Source organism: Brachyistius frenatus, unplaced genomic scaffold, assembly GCF_029030835.1.
Source record: "Brachyistius frenatus isolate BFR_SWC_R1_liver_20210118 unplaced genomic scaffold, ASM2903083v1 Contig_1, whole genome shotgun sequence".
NCBI classification, from domain to species: domain Eukaryota; kingdom Metazoa; phylum Chordata; class Actinopteri; family Embiotocidae; genus Brachyistius; species Brachyistius frenatus.
Window position 1 is genome coordinate 9,216,619 of NW_027210600.1, and position 18,271 is coordinate 9,234,889.

Genomic DNA, 18,271 nt, shown 5'->3' on the forward strand with positions numbered 1-18,271 from the left:
CTGGATAAATAAATGCAATGAAAAGTATAATTTCATTAAAGTATAAAATATATAAATGGCTGTGAGTACAGACAGCCATGAACAGAATTGCAATCTTTGTGCCGTTGTCTTTTACCCATCATTTCTGTCTGTAGCTGTTTTGCAAAGAAGATGTATTTTTCTCTGTAAAGTGGCAAACTAGTGAAATCACAATGTCACTGTTTTATTGTAAGTAATGCGTAATATTCAATAAAAGGCACCAATGTATCAGTTTTATTGGTATATATGGAGAAAGAAAGAAAAAAAGGCCGTTCAGAAACCTTTTCAGCGTGCTTAAAGTAAAGGAAGGGAACTCTTTATTAAAAAAATGCCAAAGCAGTTTGTGTAGCAGTTTGAATATTTATAATAAATATAATAATAAAAGACTAAATGTGAGGGCAGGGAGTGAAATATTAAATAATACAATAATTCACATCAACTGTTTCCAGTTATCTGTGTGATTTATTCATATGCACTGATTAAATTAGGTATAAAAAGTTATGGATATTCCCTGAATGATCTCCTAAGGTTTGCAGGAGTCATTCCTTCAGTCCCACGGGAGGCTCTCGTTGGACCACAGTCTGACACGTCGCTGTCTACAGAAACCACTTCCTGAGACGGTGACTGAGGAGCTCCCCTCGGCAAAAGCAACATGCCAAGAAAAAATTGCCGACGCATTCACCTTTATGGTAGAGTGCGACTGTCCTCGGTCCAAAAGAAAGTACAGGGAGACGGCACCAAACAGCAGTGGCTTGAGCACTTAAACCCCCATAAGCCTCACCATTTAGGCCATGATGGTGGACGGAGCTCGTTCGCACAGAGCAGTCTTCACCACAGAGGAGCACTCACCCGTCTGTAGCTATTCAGGGTCCAAACCATGAATGGCTGCCCAAGAACTGGTTTCTGCTCACTGAGATATTCCTCACTGTTTTCTGAAGCGTATCACGGCTCTGTTCTTCATTCAACAGCTGTTGAAAAACTGTGTGACTCCACTCTGACCCTACCGAAGTCTTGTAAACACTCGGTCACACCTGTACAGATCACTGAAAGGAAGTAGACATAGAGTTTGTGTATGATAGACATTTTTACTGTTAGTTTATAGTCTCTCCCCCCACTACCTCCCAACAAGTATTCCCTCTAAAGCACAATTAGATCATTTGAGAGTTAAATAGATTAACCCTTTCTTGGAAGAAGTGAAATCATTTTAAACAAGTTTATTTGTAGTGAAAAATAATTTTCCTTGTTGATTACTAGATTTCCCGCTTCATTAAGTACAGTAGGCTTTTACGGCCCAATACAAGCATAAAGGACCTGTCAGGATTGATACATGCAGTCAAACGCAACAGTGATTCTTGGTATGACTGGCCTGCATCCAGTCCAAGTGACCGCTTCTTTTAGCCTCTGCTGTAACGAGGAAGATCGGTAAAGCATTAGAAACTCCCCAGAAATTGCATGTATATCGTTTTAGTGTAACAATGACAAATCTGCTGGACGTGCTGTATTGTGTACGCGAGATGGGGAAACCAAAGGGGAGGTGCAGTGGGGGTCAACCAAAACCTTGCTGTTGATAATAAATAAGCAATTGTTTACAATTGTTGTGGTGGGGGTTTCCATTCATGCCACACGTTGGAAGCTCAATGAACAACAATGAAGAGACTTAGGTTTTTCCGTTGCTGTGCTGCTGTGGTCCTTCTGGCCGGACGAATCATGACCAACCTGCGTCTCCTCCCCCATCCTCAGCAACTAAACTGTGCTGGAATAGCTTTCCTTCTTTCACACTAAATGCTTTCCACTGGCGAAGCAGAGGGAGTCTTTTATTGTGAAGGTGCTCATTGCAGATTTAATATGCCTACTGCAGAGTTAGCAGAGCTTCATTAGCAGCTCAGGTAAAGTTTACCTTTCTATGTGGTACAGAGAAAGAAACCTGGAAGCGAGCCTGCAGGACTTGACTGATCACGGCAAAGCTCGGTGCTTCAAACCCACCGCAGTGGAAAAAACAGAGCAGAATAAAGAGAAGAGCAGGAGGATTTGATCATTTCCTTTGGCAATACTGATGGAGATAGAGAGTTGTGAAGGTAGAAGGTGCACTATTTATATTGAGAGCCTTGATTATGGTTTCACAACCCGTTGTTGAAATTGCCCAACTTTTCTGTCTTTTCGGGCTGTTTTAGTTACACGGCAAGCCGACAAGAAAATAAGATTAGATTTATGTGGAATGTAGAGAGGAAATGCAGAACATGAAAGCGCCCGCGTGCACGTTTTCTGTATGTGCGTGTATCTGTGTATACGGGCTCCTCTCAAATCCCCACGTTCTGTCGTAGAGACAGTTGATGTGTGCACATCTGCTTTAGACTTGATGAAAAGTGGATCGTGTCTGCATTTGTGAGAGTATCAACAGGTTACATGAGGACAAGTGACTCAAACGGTACGTCTGTGTCACTTTCCTTTTGAATGAGTGTTCGTCGTGACTGTCACGTTTCTGCTCTTATAAATATATCTGCGTATTTCTCACAGCGGGAAATACAAAATTACAGGATGATCATTCGCCAATAGAAAATATACCCAAACTTCTCCATTTCTCTGTAATGACAAAGGTCTGTCATGTTTAACCTTGATTGAAAACCATTATTTGATATGGTATTGATCACAGGTTGATTTCTTAACAGAACCGAAGATTTGAGGGTCCGTTAAGCCAAAAACCTCCACGTAAAGTTGCTGTTAATAGCTCTGCATTTCTTGTCGATTAGTTAAAGGGTTTACTCATTCATGCCGCAAAAGTCCTACTGAAGAACTGAAGCAGTGTTGCAAACATTCACTGTGAAGATGTCACAAGAAAGAAACCATCATGATTCCTTTTAAGTGAGTGTTTAATCTAACAGTTTAGTGCAGCTACTTTTACATGTCTGTGCCCGGGGCCCCGCCGTCTCCTGATAAGTCTACGGTATCAATATAATCCATCATTACAGCCACAGAAATGTCATGTGCACCTCTGCACCAGTCTTTCTTGTTTTTTTTTTTTTTTTTTATACCTCAGTTGTTTGAAATGAAAACAGTGAGGGGCACCACCATCAAAGAAATTTGAAGAAAAAAAACCCCAAACCTTTTAAAGTATCATGTGTCTCAACAACAATATCATAGGGTTTCAGCATATTAATAAAACTTCAAATACAAGTATTTTTCAGGGTATAAAAATAGTGTCATGCCGAGCAGTCAGAATCACACAGTAGTGTGCAGCAGTTTGTTGATGGTTTATTGTTTACGTGAGAAAATGCAGTTTTATTAATTATGATCATTTATGTTTTTGAACATTTACCTTTGAAGAATTACACTTGCAATAATAAAAGGACTAAATGTCATGTTTCCAACATATACATTTAAAATGTTTGTTTGGACTCCCTAAGGTGATGCAAGGCTTAAAGCAAGAGATGTGGTATAAAAGCAGCCACATCTGACGGACACATTTACTGCTGTTTAACGTGTGTGTGTGTGTGTGTGTGTGTGTGTGTGTGTGTGTGTGTGTGTGTGTGTGTGTGTGTGTGTGTGTGTGTGTGTGTGTGTGTGTGTGTGTGTGTGTGTGTGTGTGTGTGTGTGTGTGTGTGTGTACTTGCAGGGCTGAGTTAGTGTCTGTTTGAGGGAATAAGTGTAATCTCAGAGAGGCAGTGGTGTGGAACCCTGTCAGGCTGTGGTGGAAGAAAAGACAGAGACAGAATGAGCAAGCAAGAATGACTTTGTCACTCACACAGCCAGCAACATGAATAAAGTGTCGTGTCGGTGTGTGTGTGTGTGTGTGTGTGTGTGTGTGTGTGTGTGTGTGTGTGTGTGTGTGTGTGTGTGTGTGTGTGTGTGTGTGTGTGTGTGTGTGTGTGTGTGTGTGTGTGTGTGTGTGTGAAAACTGCAGTGTCTTCTGCTCCAATGTTCAACACGCATATCTATAAAGGGTGGATTATTATGATTTTATTTGAACTTGTTTACGTATGTGGCTGAATGTGCGTGAGTTACATGGACTTAAGTGTCCCAATTAATATTATTGTCAGGCTCGCTGTCCTTCATGAAAGCAATAGTGTGTGTGTGTGTGTGTCTTAATGAAAACAAAGCTTAGCTGCTGACTGTGGCACATTTCTGCTCCACTACACAGGTTGAATTTCCAATTAGAGAGAGCTACACTGGTGTATCAAAGACCTGCAGCACCTATGCAGCCCCCAGTAGTCCTGCAAAATTTGCAAACTCCCCTTACACAGAGCCTCCTCATGCCAGCCGAGCGCACGCATGCACTGATAAATAGAGATGGATTTGCTGTCAAGTACAAATATTTACTAAAGTACAGGAGTGTCCTCGGGTAGAAAGTTAAAAAAAAAAAAAAAAAAAAAAGAGAGCAGGAGAGAGATACAAAGGCGCAGGTGGGTCGATCTGCTGCAAGCTCGAATGCTTTTAGACACACGTAAACACTCTCGGTCGCATGTTTGTGTCTAATCAGCATATTAATTTTCATATCTGTTCAAAGACATCCGCTCTGACAGTGCATCCTGAGGACAAAAGCTATTTCCTCAGTGACCCCAGATCATTGGCACTGACTTCACAGTAAAGAATTTCCTTGAAGTGCTCCTGTCTCACCTTAACTCTATCAGTGACTCACTATGAGAGTATCCTCTCCCCCCAAGCAACATTTTTTTCCCGCATAAAACGAGCAGGAGCTGTTTTTTCCTTATAATGAATTTACAGAAAAATTTAAAACTTATTTCCACACAGATCATCTGAATTGTCATTTTTGTTTTCATTTCTTTGTTCAGTGCATTAAAGTTAAGTGCACAGATATTTATTCTACTTTTAATTCTCCTTCTTTTATGGTAAATTTAGCATTTAGCGTTACTCTACGTTTCTTGACACAGAATAATGTGGTTTTAGACGAATATGCACTTTCCCATTCGCATGTTTTCATTGGCTATCACCAGTGCTATATTTAAACATAAGTCAACAATGGTGCCCCATCACATGACTAATGAGTCATAGACTTTGTCCTCTGCAGTGTTGTAACACTGAGTTTTAAGTATAGCCCAGTATGTGAGAATGGACCTCCTGCTGTGCGGGTCTGTCTCGGTGAGCGCAAGGCTTCACACTCTCCCCTCCCCTCTATTACACAAACCTAGCAGATACCAGCGACTGCCCTCATATTTCACCGCAGATAGTACCACCTTAGTGTAGTTTGTCCCATAATGACACCATGTGGCACAGTAAAAGGAGACGCTGTAAAAGGTGACGTGAAAACGCCTTTCAGGAACCTCGAGGTTCCAAGAGAGACGATCCAATACCCGGTACTTTGGACTGGTATCACCAGAAAAAGTATCTATAGAGTACTATCCACAACATTTACAAATGAAAGTGACTGAAAATCACCGAAATATGAGCACATACTGTGTTTTGTAGACGTGACAGAAACTGATAGAGTAATGCATGTGTTTAAGGTGATGCACATATGTTTATCTTAATGTACAATATACTTTTTTTTTTTTTTTTTTCAGAAAGACATAGGTCTCAGATGGCTTGTGAAGGTTGCACATGTATCTTACCTTTATTATGTCTGCTTGCCAGATGATAAGCCTTGGATTTGTAATGTATGTGTGTTTGAGTGTAGATGCTGTCCAGGTCCTGCTTCCAGGTGTCTGGGCTCAGGGATTTGAGAAGCTGTTCCACTGTGTCAAAGGCAGCTATGGTTTTGTCTAAATCCTCCAGTGAGAAAGGAGCCCCCTCCGTGACCGCCACGGACATCTTTTCTGCACCACTGTCCTGCAAAGGTTAAAAATTCAAGACAAAATTATGACATCTGTTAGGAATTGAACTCCTAAATACAGCAAATATTCATTTATATAATTATCAAAATCATTGGAACACTTGTAAAAATCCTTCTCGGGTGGGTCGATTTATTCTTTCTCGCACCGCGGTGCAGCACAGAGCTATAATATAGTCTCATTTAAAGGATTACTGGAGATCCAGTGGACACGTCACAGTGATGGTTTGCATCTTCAGCGAACGTGTCTGTTAGAGAATCAGTGATCTTAGTGTGCTGCATGTTTCTCTCAGGTTTCTGCACAAAGCATTTCTGCAGAGGAAATCCTTGGCAATGTTCTTGGATTCTGTCGATGAAATGTCTATTTCATTGTTTAGTCCATAGTTACAGCGAGGTCTGTTGCAGGGAGGTCGGCAGTGGATTGAAAACATTGGAAGAGATAACCTCCACAGTACTAACACGACCTACCACGAAATAACAGAACTTTATAACAGTCACTGTTGGTCGTTCTTAGATTCCTTTAAAATGTCAGTCTCTTCTCTCCAAAATGTAGCTCTTCTCTCTACCTAGTTTTCTCCCAAAATCTGTCATGCAGTTTTAATTGTGGCAATATGCTTCCGTTATATTTAACTGTGTGGTGAAGCGTGATTAAAAACACAAAAACCTTGGCTGTGATTGCAAATACTCCCCATGCACACTCAATCTTTTCACATACACCATAAATATGAGAGTAGTCTGAAGAAACCACATTTTACTCTGATGGAATCACTGTATTCAGTGCCTCAAATGTGCATCCTGGGTAGGAGATTTAACATAATCTAACTGGGAAATGCTACAAATCATTACATGCTTGAAAACATGAGCTTAACCGTAAATTTGAATTAAATTATTGTTTTTTTGCAAACCTGCTGTTCTTCCAGTGGAAAATCAACATAATAAATCCTTCTACTTATCCCACTTGTATGCAGTTGTTAGTGCCACGATTTTTACAACAATGCTTTGAATATTCCCATATATCAAGCACAGCCATCAATAAGTCAACATGCAGTCTTCGATAGAGATATGAAAACATAAACATAAGGAAACAAGGACATTCTTGCTTTTTACATGATTTGTGAATGACAAACTCACTTTTAAAGTAGATTTTTCTTCTTGAACACTCAGTTAAATGGAATCACAATGGTAGTAACAAAACATGCAGATTATTTTTGCATGGTCAGTGCTTCCTGATGTAAGGTATTTACAGATCTAGATTGAAGGCAATTGCCATTAAATCCTTATGGCATGTAGGACTATCACAACTGTGATAACTGCCACGCTCAGCAGTTACTTTCACAGAGGTGAAATTACGGGGGCAAGTGATGGGGACGATCTCCATAGCCTGTGGAAGGGACTTGGATTCATTACAGCTAACATGGGAACAGAAGTACTCCTATGAGACTCCATCCATCAATTATCTATACCCGCTTTATCCTGAACAGGGTCGCAGGGGGCTGGAGCCTATCCCGGCTCACTTTGGGCGAAGGCAGGGTTACACCCTGGACAGTCCATCACAAGGCCAACACAGAGACACACCGTTACAAAGACCATACAGGATCTCATTCACACCTATGGGCAATTTGTAGAATCACCAGTAGACCTGACAAGCATGTCTATGGATGGTGGGAGGAAGCCAGAGTACCTGGAGAGAACCCACAAAGGCCTGAGACTCAACATTTGTAATATTTATTGTAAGAACTTGAATATAATGACCTAAGGATAAATTTAAGTGTCACTCAATCTTTCTATAAAAATGTGACACTGATTCACTTAAAATAAATTACATCAGCTCAACTGAATAATTAAAATAAAAACTTTTAAACAACATTACTTTTCGAAGAACAACATCTTGTCATCAGATATATACTTATCTGATATGTTTAAGGTTTACAAATGAGGAGCCGAGAGGTATCTTCATCTTTAATTTATGTATTACAGCATGTAAGTGCCCAGTAGTGTTTATATAGAATTAAAACATTACCAACATGAACTTAATATAAAACAACCCTACATCATTGGTAAAAACCCATGTAGCAGCTTTAAATTTAAAGCGGAAGAGCCCCACAAACCACACATCGACTTCCCAGCTGTACAGTCCTTGACCTGTCCACACATGCACACGCACCCACACACATATAACCAGTGTCAAACCCTGCAGAAAAACCTCCGTACTGCCCAACGCACACTAATTATGATGATCACATATATCAATGAGCTTCATTGCTCTTACACACAGACGCACACAAATTATACTGATTACATATACTTATAAAAACATTAATCCGAGGAAGCATGTCATTTTACATTCAAAGCCTCATCCATAATAAAGACAGTACATGCATGCATGAATGTATTCAGTGTGGGTGTGTGTAGTGTTTATGTGTGTAGTGGCGGGGTTGAAAGACCGGTATGTTATGCGTGTTTGTTCCTCTGCAAAATGGTTTTGAAAAACGCCAGCTTGAAAGAAGGAGAATAAAACAATTCTTAAACACTGATATTAGTTTGAAATAAATTTGTATAATCCTGTCAACAACCTCCTTACCTGACTTTATTTTTTGTAGTGTCAAACTATTAAACATTTATTTATTTTTATCCCCCCCAGTTGTTAATGTGGAACCAAAAATCCAGTTTGTTTGTTTAAATATACTTTTCTAGGACATAAGGAAAAGTGTATACGTGTGCATGACTCACCAACATAAGCACAGTGACGGCCTCCCAGTTTGTGTTGGATGCAGGCAGCGGAGAGTCATACTGCACAGATAGAAAACAGAGATCACAGAGTAAAAGATCAGTTGAGCAGACAATGAATTAGAAACCACGCAGGAGACAAACAAAATTAAGGCCCATCAGTAAAATATAGCGGATATAAATAATTCTCAGACCCAATGAATGTAGGATTTAGGTAGGACTAAAGGAACCTCTGTCTTGTGTGAAGGTGTTGGGACATCTACAAACTGTGGCTCTGGGATTAAGTAGGGGCTTCTGAATTACCTCCTCAAAAATCTTACAGAGGCTGAAGAACAAAATGTAATCCATCTGTTTAGTGTAGCAGAAATAAAAAAGTCAGATAAAGTATACGTCACTGATAGTGTGTGGTTAAGTTGAAGGCAGCTAGAACAACTGGTTAAGGTCAGGTTGGGATCATGGCAAAGGTTAAAAGCAAATGATTTTTCTTTTAAACACTATTTTAAAGTTCAGTGGCTTGAAGGGCTGACAGATGGGGAAAAGGAATCATAAATGACCATATCTTTGACAAAATATCTCGATGTTGTAACGACATTGTTAAGGCAAGTATTACATCGCACCCCGTTTGGACTCTGTGTAATTACTTTATGCTTTGTTCTGTAATCATCCACCTGTAGTGTCCGCGTTTGCTTTATTTCCTGCCATTGTTCAGTTTCCCGCCGGTCCCTGTACCCATCTGAGTTTGGTTTCCCCGCCAGGTAGTTGTGTGCACAGGCCCAGCCTGTTCACCAACCAGTAGCCAGATTAGTATGCGGGATAGTGTTGGATAATGTCTGCGCCTTCCTGAGTTCTGTTCTTTAGCTGTCTGTTCTGTTTGTGTTTTTGGACGTTGTCTATTTTTGGATTCAGCTGCAGCCTGCATTCTCCGTTTTTCGTTAGCCTACACGACATCTTGTTAACCGGCCTTTTGTTAAGTACAGCTCGCTTTCACGGAATATTTACGATGACATTTTCTGCTAAATATTTATCTGTAATGTGGATAGAATGACTAAGTAGGCAAAGGTAAATAATAGCACCGCTAGAACAGCCTGGTAAGTTCAGAAAATTACATCACGTCACTGAAATTGAAACCAGGAAAATAAAATGATTTTGCCATAATCACAATACTACTACATCTGGAATCTAAGATCATGTCCAGTCTAATTGCACAATACCAATATAATATTGGTATACTGCCCAGCTGTAGAGGCAGCGTCAAGCATTTTGTGAACCTGTCCATCCATCTCACCCTCTTCTATGTGACTTTGTGGCAGTCGGTCTAGGTTGTGTTGTGGAGTGTATCTGTTCCATGGGATTGCACTTTGCCTACTGTAGATAATATTTTCATTAATTACTTCAGACATTACATTTGTACTGCACATACTTCCACACTTACTCAGTGTGTTGATCCTACAATTTCCACACGTGCCAGCAAAAGTACAGTTACTCTAAGTGATGGTTGAGGTTAGGCAAATAAAAACCATATATAATGGCTAGGATATAAATGGATGGGATGGAAACTCAGACTGATAAAGGTAAACATGCTTTTGCTTTTCAAAACGTTGCCCTTCAACAAAACTTACAGGAGATGGGGTGGAGCATTCACAAGATATTCATGTGTCTGCCTGTCTAGCTGGTAGACTGTCAGTTCAGTGTGTCAGCAAAACCCTAAAAGAATTTCCAATGAAGCTGGTCACAGCATGCCCTTGGATGTGTGTGTGTGTGTGTGTGTGTGTGTGTGTGTGTGTGTGTGTGTGTGTGTGTGTGTGTGTGTGTGTGTGTGTGTGTGTGTGTGTGTGTGTGTGTGTGTGTGTGAGACACTGTGAGATAGCAGTGAGACTCTGGTCAAAGCACATTAAGGCATTAAACACTCATCTGACTGACATATCTGGCACACATTTACACATGCACTGTCTTTCTCTCCTTCCTCTTACTCACGCACACACACACACACACACACACACACACACACACACACACACACACACACACACACACACACACACACACACACACACACACACACACACACACACACACACACACACACACACACACACACACACACACACACACACACCCTGGGATCATCCTCTTTAATCACGCACATAAAATCTCACTGGCTATCGAATCTCTCCCCTTGAAGAGTCTTAAATACCATCTCTGGTCAGTGCAGAACAGTAAATCTGTCTCAGCTGCACTTCAAAGACACAGTGCCCTTACTTTGTCTTGGTGTGTGTTTGTGTGTGTATGTGCGCGAATGTAATAGAGTTGACATCAAAGTCAGTGTGAAAAGGTTTTTGTTTAACAGATTCTCGCATGTGGCCTTTGGATAAATGTACTCATACCCATAAACGCACACCCGAGCCAGCTGCGAATGAGGTCAAAAGGTTTCTGTAAAAGTGTGTGTGTGTGTGTGTGTGTGTGTGTGTGTGTGTGTGTGTGTGTGTGTGTGTGTGTGTGTGTGTGTGTGTGTGTGTGTGTGTGTGTGTGTGTGTGTGTGTATACTCGTATTACTCATGTTGTGGGGACATAAATCCCACATTTTTAGGGAGAAGACCTGGTTTTGGGTAAGGTGAAGTAAAGTTTGGGTTACGATTGGGGTTAGGGTTAGGTTAAGTCTCCAGGAAAAAAAATGTAAGGCAATGTAATGTCCTCTTAAGTAATGAAAACATGACTGTGTGCGGGTGGGTACAAGCATGTCTAAAGATTCCAAGTCCCATTTCATTTTTAGGATTCAATGTGTCATGTCAAGCACATCTGGACCTTGGTAAGGATGAAATAAGAGATTGGGGTCATTACAGGACAACAACAGAGAGAGAACAGTGTTCTTGTTGAATAGTTATTTGAAATGTGCATACTTGTTGAAAATGTAACTCAGTTGAAAGTAGATTAACCCTTAATGCAGGTTTGTGTTTTAGTTTAATGAGAAAATGAGGTAGTTTTCGCTAGTTTGGTTTGCATAGTCGGTCAAAAAATAGTTTGTTCTTTTAGGTCTGTTGAATTTGATGCATTTACTCTCTTATCAACTCAAAAACAGCACGTCTTAAAGGCTGACTTTTGAATCGCATCAGTGTTGGGCAATGCAGCTGTTCTGCTCTGCTCTCTGTGTAGTTCACGAAGAGTGAAGCAGAGGAGAGACGGGTGGTTCTTAATTCGACCACAACGACTGCAAGTGAAATAAAAGGGTTATAAGAGCTCATCATCATCATCATCGACATTGACCCTCCAACACAATATTTGCGTTCTTTTCACGCACCCAACCTGAGTCCCGACAGCGGTGAGAATGCTATCATCAGAAGCGCGGCTGATGATGCAAGCAGTCGAAGCCAGACCACTAGCAGCTCTCCGGCTGATACAGCTGCACCCACGATAAGCACAGGAAAACAGTCTCAGCTATCACATTTAAAGCTTAACAGTTCATGTATTTGCAGGTCGTGACAAACATTTGCAATATGGCTGCAGGGGTGAAAATCTTGGAGCCTGCATTTGAATCTCAATAAATGGGCCAGAGGTGTCTGACTTCTTGTGTCAGGGTGAACTGGACATGTTCTTTGAGAAACACGGTAAACTCCAGCGTAGCAACTAAACTTTCACACTCTGTAAATGAGGAGTTGCAGTAACCTAATTGATTTGTATTCATGGTTTTCTATGGGTTTTATTACAATGTTTTCATGAAATATGTTCCCAAACTACCAAAATTATACTGCTTTTTTTTGTTTTATATATGTGTTATATATATGCTTTTTTTTTAAGCATTTGGACTCATTATAATAGAAGTGGAAAAGAGCCAAAGAGGTAAAAAAAAAGGGCTTAGAAGGAATAAATGTACAGGACTTTGTTAAAACATTGTTGTATTTAAAAAAAAAAGGGAGTTTTGTAAATGTTTTTCACTTGTAATAAACAAATAAATAGGGGACTTGTAAAATATTACTTCTTTATGTGTTTGTTCAAATCGACCTGAAAACCAGATGAAGAGGTAGAAACAGGATTGAAACAGACTTTTTTGGAGGAACTGCAAATGGTGAGACATTACACATTCTGTTTTCTTTGTGTAATCCCCTCACTCATGTGTGTAAAGACCAATGTGTTGGGATCTATCAACAGAAATTGAATATGACAATTAACAGGTATTTTTTCCTTTGTGTAGACTTGCGTTTTTGTTACATTAATGAGCTCTTCATAAAGGCTTCAGGAGTGGATTCTCTACCACTCTGTTGCACTGCTATGTTTCTCAGTAGCACAGAATGGACAAAACAAAAACCTCTGGAGAGAGACTTTCTTGTTTTCAAGTTTCACAGCCACCGTAGATTCTCTTGCACGCTTGGCAGCGGGTGGTGAGAGCAGAGGTGTGGTCTGCAAACTCACCCACTAGAGGCCACTCATTCCTACATGGGGGTCCTTAAATGCAAATATACTGTATGCTGGCATGGTTACCAAATTATGACATTATAAAATACAAATAACTCCTGCTGAAATCTCATCTTCTTTCACAAAATCCTGTGGTTGATCTGTTTTGTGTTACACTACTGACGTACCGTGACAGTAGTTCAAGTGGTCTTGTTTAGTCTGCACCAAACTTTTACGTAAGTCTAACTAAACCAAACCAAATGGACAATTGCACCAGAGGATGTTTTGAGTCGCACAAGACCAGGTCAGGTGAGATGGCACCCTCGTTAATAATCTACAGATGAACTGATTAAACTTTTTTGTTATAAACGGCAGTAATAACAATAAAACGTAACGGGGATTTTTTTTTTTCCCTTCAGATTTTGTTATGTGTCCCAGTAAAGAAACAACAGGGAACGTAAATAAGATTCTCTGTAAATGCCATGTAGCAATGCAAGTAAAAATCTGCAGCAATGTAACTCCATCTTTATATATAAACATACTATTGGACATACATGGATTTTTTCCGAGAGTTTTTGTCATCAGGTTCATTTTGTGGATTAACCGATTTTGGACTGTGTGATTTATGACCCAATTTGTTAAAGAAGCAATATGTTATATATCATGAAATGTTGCTGTATTGGCTGGTGGTGAGGGAATACATTCTTATTTGCAGTAGCAGTCTAGTGGAGGGGACAGCAGGGACCTGCCCTTTCAACCTCCATTTTGTACGGTTGGACACTGGAGCAGCAGAGGATTTAGTGTGTGGTAGTTGGTGAGGAAGGCGAGAGCATTTCCCTGTCGACTTTTACCCCGCACGAGTAGTTATCTCGCCTACAGCCAAAGGACATTTAACTTGGTAGGTAAATCATACTGGCCACCATATTTACTCTGTCCCATCCATGTCTGAGTCTATGAGCTAACGGAGCACTGAAAATACTTGCTGTCATGAAGCACTGAGGCTTTTTTTTTTTTTTAACAGTTATACTTCTGTGCTTAAGCTGTACTTAGATATATTAGTATACCTCCTCTTACATTTAATGCAGTTTTGGGGTTATTATTTTACTCATTTATGTCGATTCCTACATTTGGGTCATTACATTACTGGAGATTTGTCAGCAGTAACAGTGAAGGTTTGCTTAAAGAAATGGGTGCAATGACACGCAAATAAATGAGTACCACCAAGAGAATCTCACGCCATTAATGTCACAAAAGACAAATTAATAAAGGAAAAATGATTAAGATAAGTAAGCAAATCATGATGCATGATATGTTTCGGCTTCTTCTGGGCTTGTCATGGGATCGAATCGAGTCCAGTCTGTATGAGAAGCAGACATTTTGAACAACTCTGGAAGCTTCAATCATATGAGGGTTGATTCAAAACTTCCAAAAACTGTTTCTGTTGCACTCGAACAGGGCGCAGCACAGGGATGTTCATGGAGCAAGGGGAAGCAATACATTTTCATGACTATGTACTCCAAGTTACATCAGCACCAGTGTTACTGGCTAGAAACACGTAGCCCGGTTCATCGCTTCATAGCCAATCTCGTTCTGAAGGATTTCAAGGGTTTCCGTTGCCAATTTCCAGAGTTTGAGACAAAGTTTCATGTGGGCCCTCCACTCAAATCCATGATGAAATTGTCGATGCACATGTACCAGTGGTCCCAAAAACGTGTGCAATACAAGGGATGATGTTGATCAAGCTACGCAATTAGGAATATTTACTCACAAAGGTTATTGTGTCCACCTGCTCTGTGCAGATCACTGTGTTGCACTCCATTCATGGCAACAGGAGAAATCTCTGAACTATTTAATCCACCCTAGTTTTTCCTGCACCTGGATTAGAGGCATTTACCAGGAGTTTTCACCCAGAATACATTACTGTTGCTTGTATGATCTCAAACAAGAAAGCCAACAATGGAAAGAAAACATGCACAAATCAAAGCAAACAAAACTCAAGCAAACAAAATCAAAGTCCACTAATGTTCTGAAGTCTTACAAAGATAAATTTAGAGCTGCTTCTGTTCCCAATAAATATAGTTTGCTGGATTTGTGCTCTCATATTCCCTTTTTTGAGCCTTTCGAAAGAAAGGGCTCTTAAAATGTTGATCTTATGTAATCAAAAGCACTCATTACTTCATGTAAGCTTGCGCTGCAGATGACGAATCACACCAGCTAAAAACAAGATTTGAAAGGGATCAAAGAAAGACAATTTTGGGGGAAAACAGTGACATGAATAATAAGTAAGGCCTCGGTCTGACTGCAGTGTTGCCTGCAGAGGTTTTGTTTTTTTCTAGGGTAGAGCAGCTGTATTTAGACACAAAGGTTTCAATTCAAAATGTATCCGAACTCGATGAGAATGATTCTGACCTTATTAGACCCCATTTACAGTTGTAATTTTAAATACCTCTTGTAAGGATGAAAGAGATGGATTTTAATACTCTTTTGTTTACATTTCGGCACATTGCTTGCATTTCCATTAGCCAGATATGATTGCAATCCCTCTTGATATTCCTGAGCTACACGGAAATCTACATTAAGCCCCACTCCAGCCAAGAGGGTGAAATTATGCTTGTATTCACACAACTATCTTCTTCACACAGATCATTCAGTCGTTGAAATGATGAATGTTCGGATAAACTACAAAAAACTATGACAAAAGTTAAGGAAGAGAATCGAAACACGGCAGCAGTATGATGCTCCTCTAATTAATGAGCAGCCATACAGGTTTATTTTTCATTTTTCTTGCTTGTCACAGTTCACAGTTTTCCATTTTGCCTCAAAGAGCACATTTTTCTCTGACAAATTTGTCAGTGAGGCTGCATAGATTCATTTCTGTAGATGTCACAACAGAGCATTACTCTATCCAGACCTGTCAAATCTAAATGTAATGTGCCTGGCCAGACATGAGCTGTGACATGAAGTAGCCTTTGCTTTGTACATGTTTCTGATTGCACTGATTGTGTACTGAGCTTTTATTATCTCTTTTCTCCCTGTATGCTTGCTTGTATGACTCCCCTCTGTCTTTCCTATCTTTTACACTGACTTTGCTTTACTTTCCCTCATGGTTTCTCTTTAATCTAGTCCACCACAATCCACTGCATATTGCTCACTACCTCAACGCTGCCCCCCCCCCCCCCTTGTCTCTCAGTTCAGGTTGTTTTAGTCATTAGCTGACATGCTGATACCATCTCAGACACCTGTTCTCTCCTTCGAATGCTGCTTCTCCTCTTCTCTCTCTGTCTCTCTCTTCCTCCTTTCCTCTCTCTGCCTCCTCTCCTCCTCCCTCTTATCTGTTCGACAGGTCTGGAGAGAACAAATTAGACCTGCTAAATTAAGCCACACACAGAGCTCCGGTCTAGCTGGAGGGAAGGTGTGTGTGTGTGTGTGTGTGTGTGTGTGTGTGTGTGTGTGTGTGTGTGTGTGTGTGTGTGTGTGTGTGTGTGTGTGTGTGTGTGTGTGTGTGTGTGTGTGTGTGTGTGTGTGTGTGTGTGTGTGTGTATCAGCATACATCTCTCACCAGCAGCGCGCGCGTGTGAAAGATGGAAAAACACAAACGCACACTGAAACACAGGAGCTCTTTGAAAAATGTGTAAAACTGATCAAATGAGATAAGCCTCAGGAGAAGGATTCTGCTTTAAATGTACAGAGGTGTGATTATTTGACCAGAGGAGAAATAACAAAGGCTGAGGAGGGAGGGACGACTGGGAGAAGCAGTGAGAGTCTGAGAGGGAGCGATAAGAGAGTTATTTATGGTTTTCGCAGTGGTAGAAAGTAAGCATTTAGGCAAGTACTCTGCTATGAAGTGCTTTTACTTTGCCATTATGTTGTGGTGACGTTGTTATCTGGTGGTTTTGGTTGAGCGGGGCTCATTTAGCTCAAACATGCGAACACAAACTGTGATGACATGCTGAGTAAATCTTCCAATATCAAATTGATCAAATATAATAAGAAAAAAAAAAGACGTTATAAAAGTGCAGGATCATCAGTGAGTACAGTATCTCTCCTCCTCTCTCTGGTCGTCTTGGCCTCTATTCCATCTGTCCTCATACCACTTTTTTTTTCTTGGATGATAGTCAGTGCCACCAGTTCAACCTGGTCTGTGATGCTATGTCTCTTCCCCTCTTCCTCCTCTGTACTCATAAAAGAAGAAGCCAGGGAACATCTTTAAATGCCTCTCTGTCTCTTTGCAGCTCTTTCTCTTCTCCTCTGATTACAGGGTGTGAGAACATCTTCAAATCAGAGTCCCTCTCTTTCTTCTTTCCTCTTCCTGACAGAGTGACAAAGCTAATCTACTTATCCATTCGTTTGACAACCTTAAGGAGGAAAACATTTTCATCCTACCTCCTGCCCTCCTTCCTCTACCCCACCATCTCTCCTCTATTGTCGAATGGAGGTGTGAGAAAAGAACAGTTTTGGCATTTTACTGACAGTGTTACTAGATCCTCCAGCTCTCATTTGATATATTTATCTCCCCATCTTCTTATGTCTTTACAAGTAAAACAGTGAAGTCCACATTTTACCTGGAGCATTGCAGTGGTACTCGGGTTGAACCCAATGTAATAAAAAAATAAAAAAATAAATAAAAAAAAAAACTTTTAGTTGCTTCTCAAATAATAGCCCACAGTTCATCACAAGCTGTGTGTGTGTGTGTGTGTGTGTGTGTGTGTGTGTGTGTGTGTGTGTGTGTGTGTGTGTGTGTGTGTGTGTGTGTGTGTGTGTGTGTGTGTGTGTGTGTGTGTGTGTGTGTGTCAGCGTAGGTCTCTCACCAGCAGCGAGTAGTAGACTTTGAATCCCGGCTTCACAACAAAATAATCATCAGACTTGAAGGTGACTCTGAGCGTGTTGGTTTTGGAGTTGAGACTAGGTGGTGCCTTCTGCCCACACCAGCGACCCCAAATTATGGTGCTGGTCTCTGATTGGTCTTCCACTTCAACAAAGTCATACCTGGAGTGAGGGCGAGAGACAAAAGGAGAAGCAGATGAATACGTGGGAGGAATGAGAGAAAGTTGGAGAATACATATTGTACATGTACAAGAAAGTACAAACTCATGGAAACTTTCCGAAAAGTTGTAAATTTGTAGTTTTCATTCTTTTCACTCGTAATAACACTGCACTTGCAAAGTTAATCGATGAGGCCTGAGACTATAGTGACATAAATGACAGCTGGCTGCTTGATTTCTTGCTGTGTTAGACTTGTGCAATATCACCTACAGTGCCAGCAATTACTTAGATGAATACAGAGTTAGACCAAAAAGAAATATGGCCAAAATTACAAATTACTTTTTTTTTTTTTTAAATGATGAGGAAAAACATCCA

General features: G+C 40.5%; 1 protein-coding gene across 1 annotated transcript in view; it reads right to left on the reverse strand.

Annotated features, from left to right (window-relative positions):
- The window catches only part of pdgfd (platelet derived growth factor d), a 55,188-nt gene that overhangs the window by 8,240 nt on the left and 28,677 nt on the right, over nucleotides 1-18,271 (reverse strand). The window contains exons 3-5 of the mRNA XM_069689099.1: nucleotides 17,722-17,899; nucleotides 8,531-8,590; nucleotides 5,583-5,799 (exon numbers count right to left, since the gene is read on the reverse strand). Of these exons, the coding sequence (XP_069545200.1) occupies nucleotides 5,583-5,799; nucleotides 8,531-8,590; nucleotides 17,722-17,899 (455 nt within the window). The remainder of the gene's footprint in view (nucleotides 1-5,582; nucleotides 5,800-8,530; nucleotides 8,591-17,721; nucleotides 17,900-18,271) is intronic.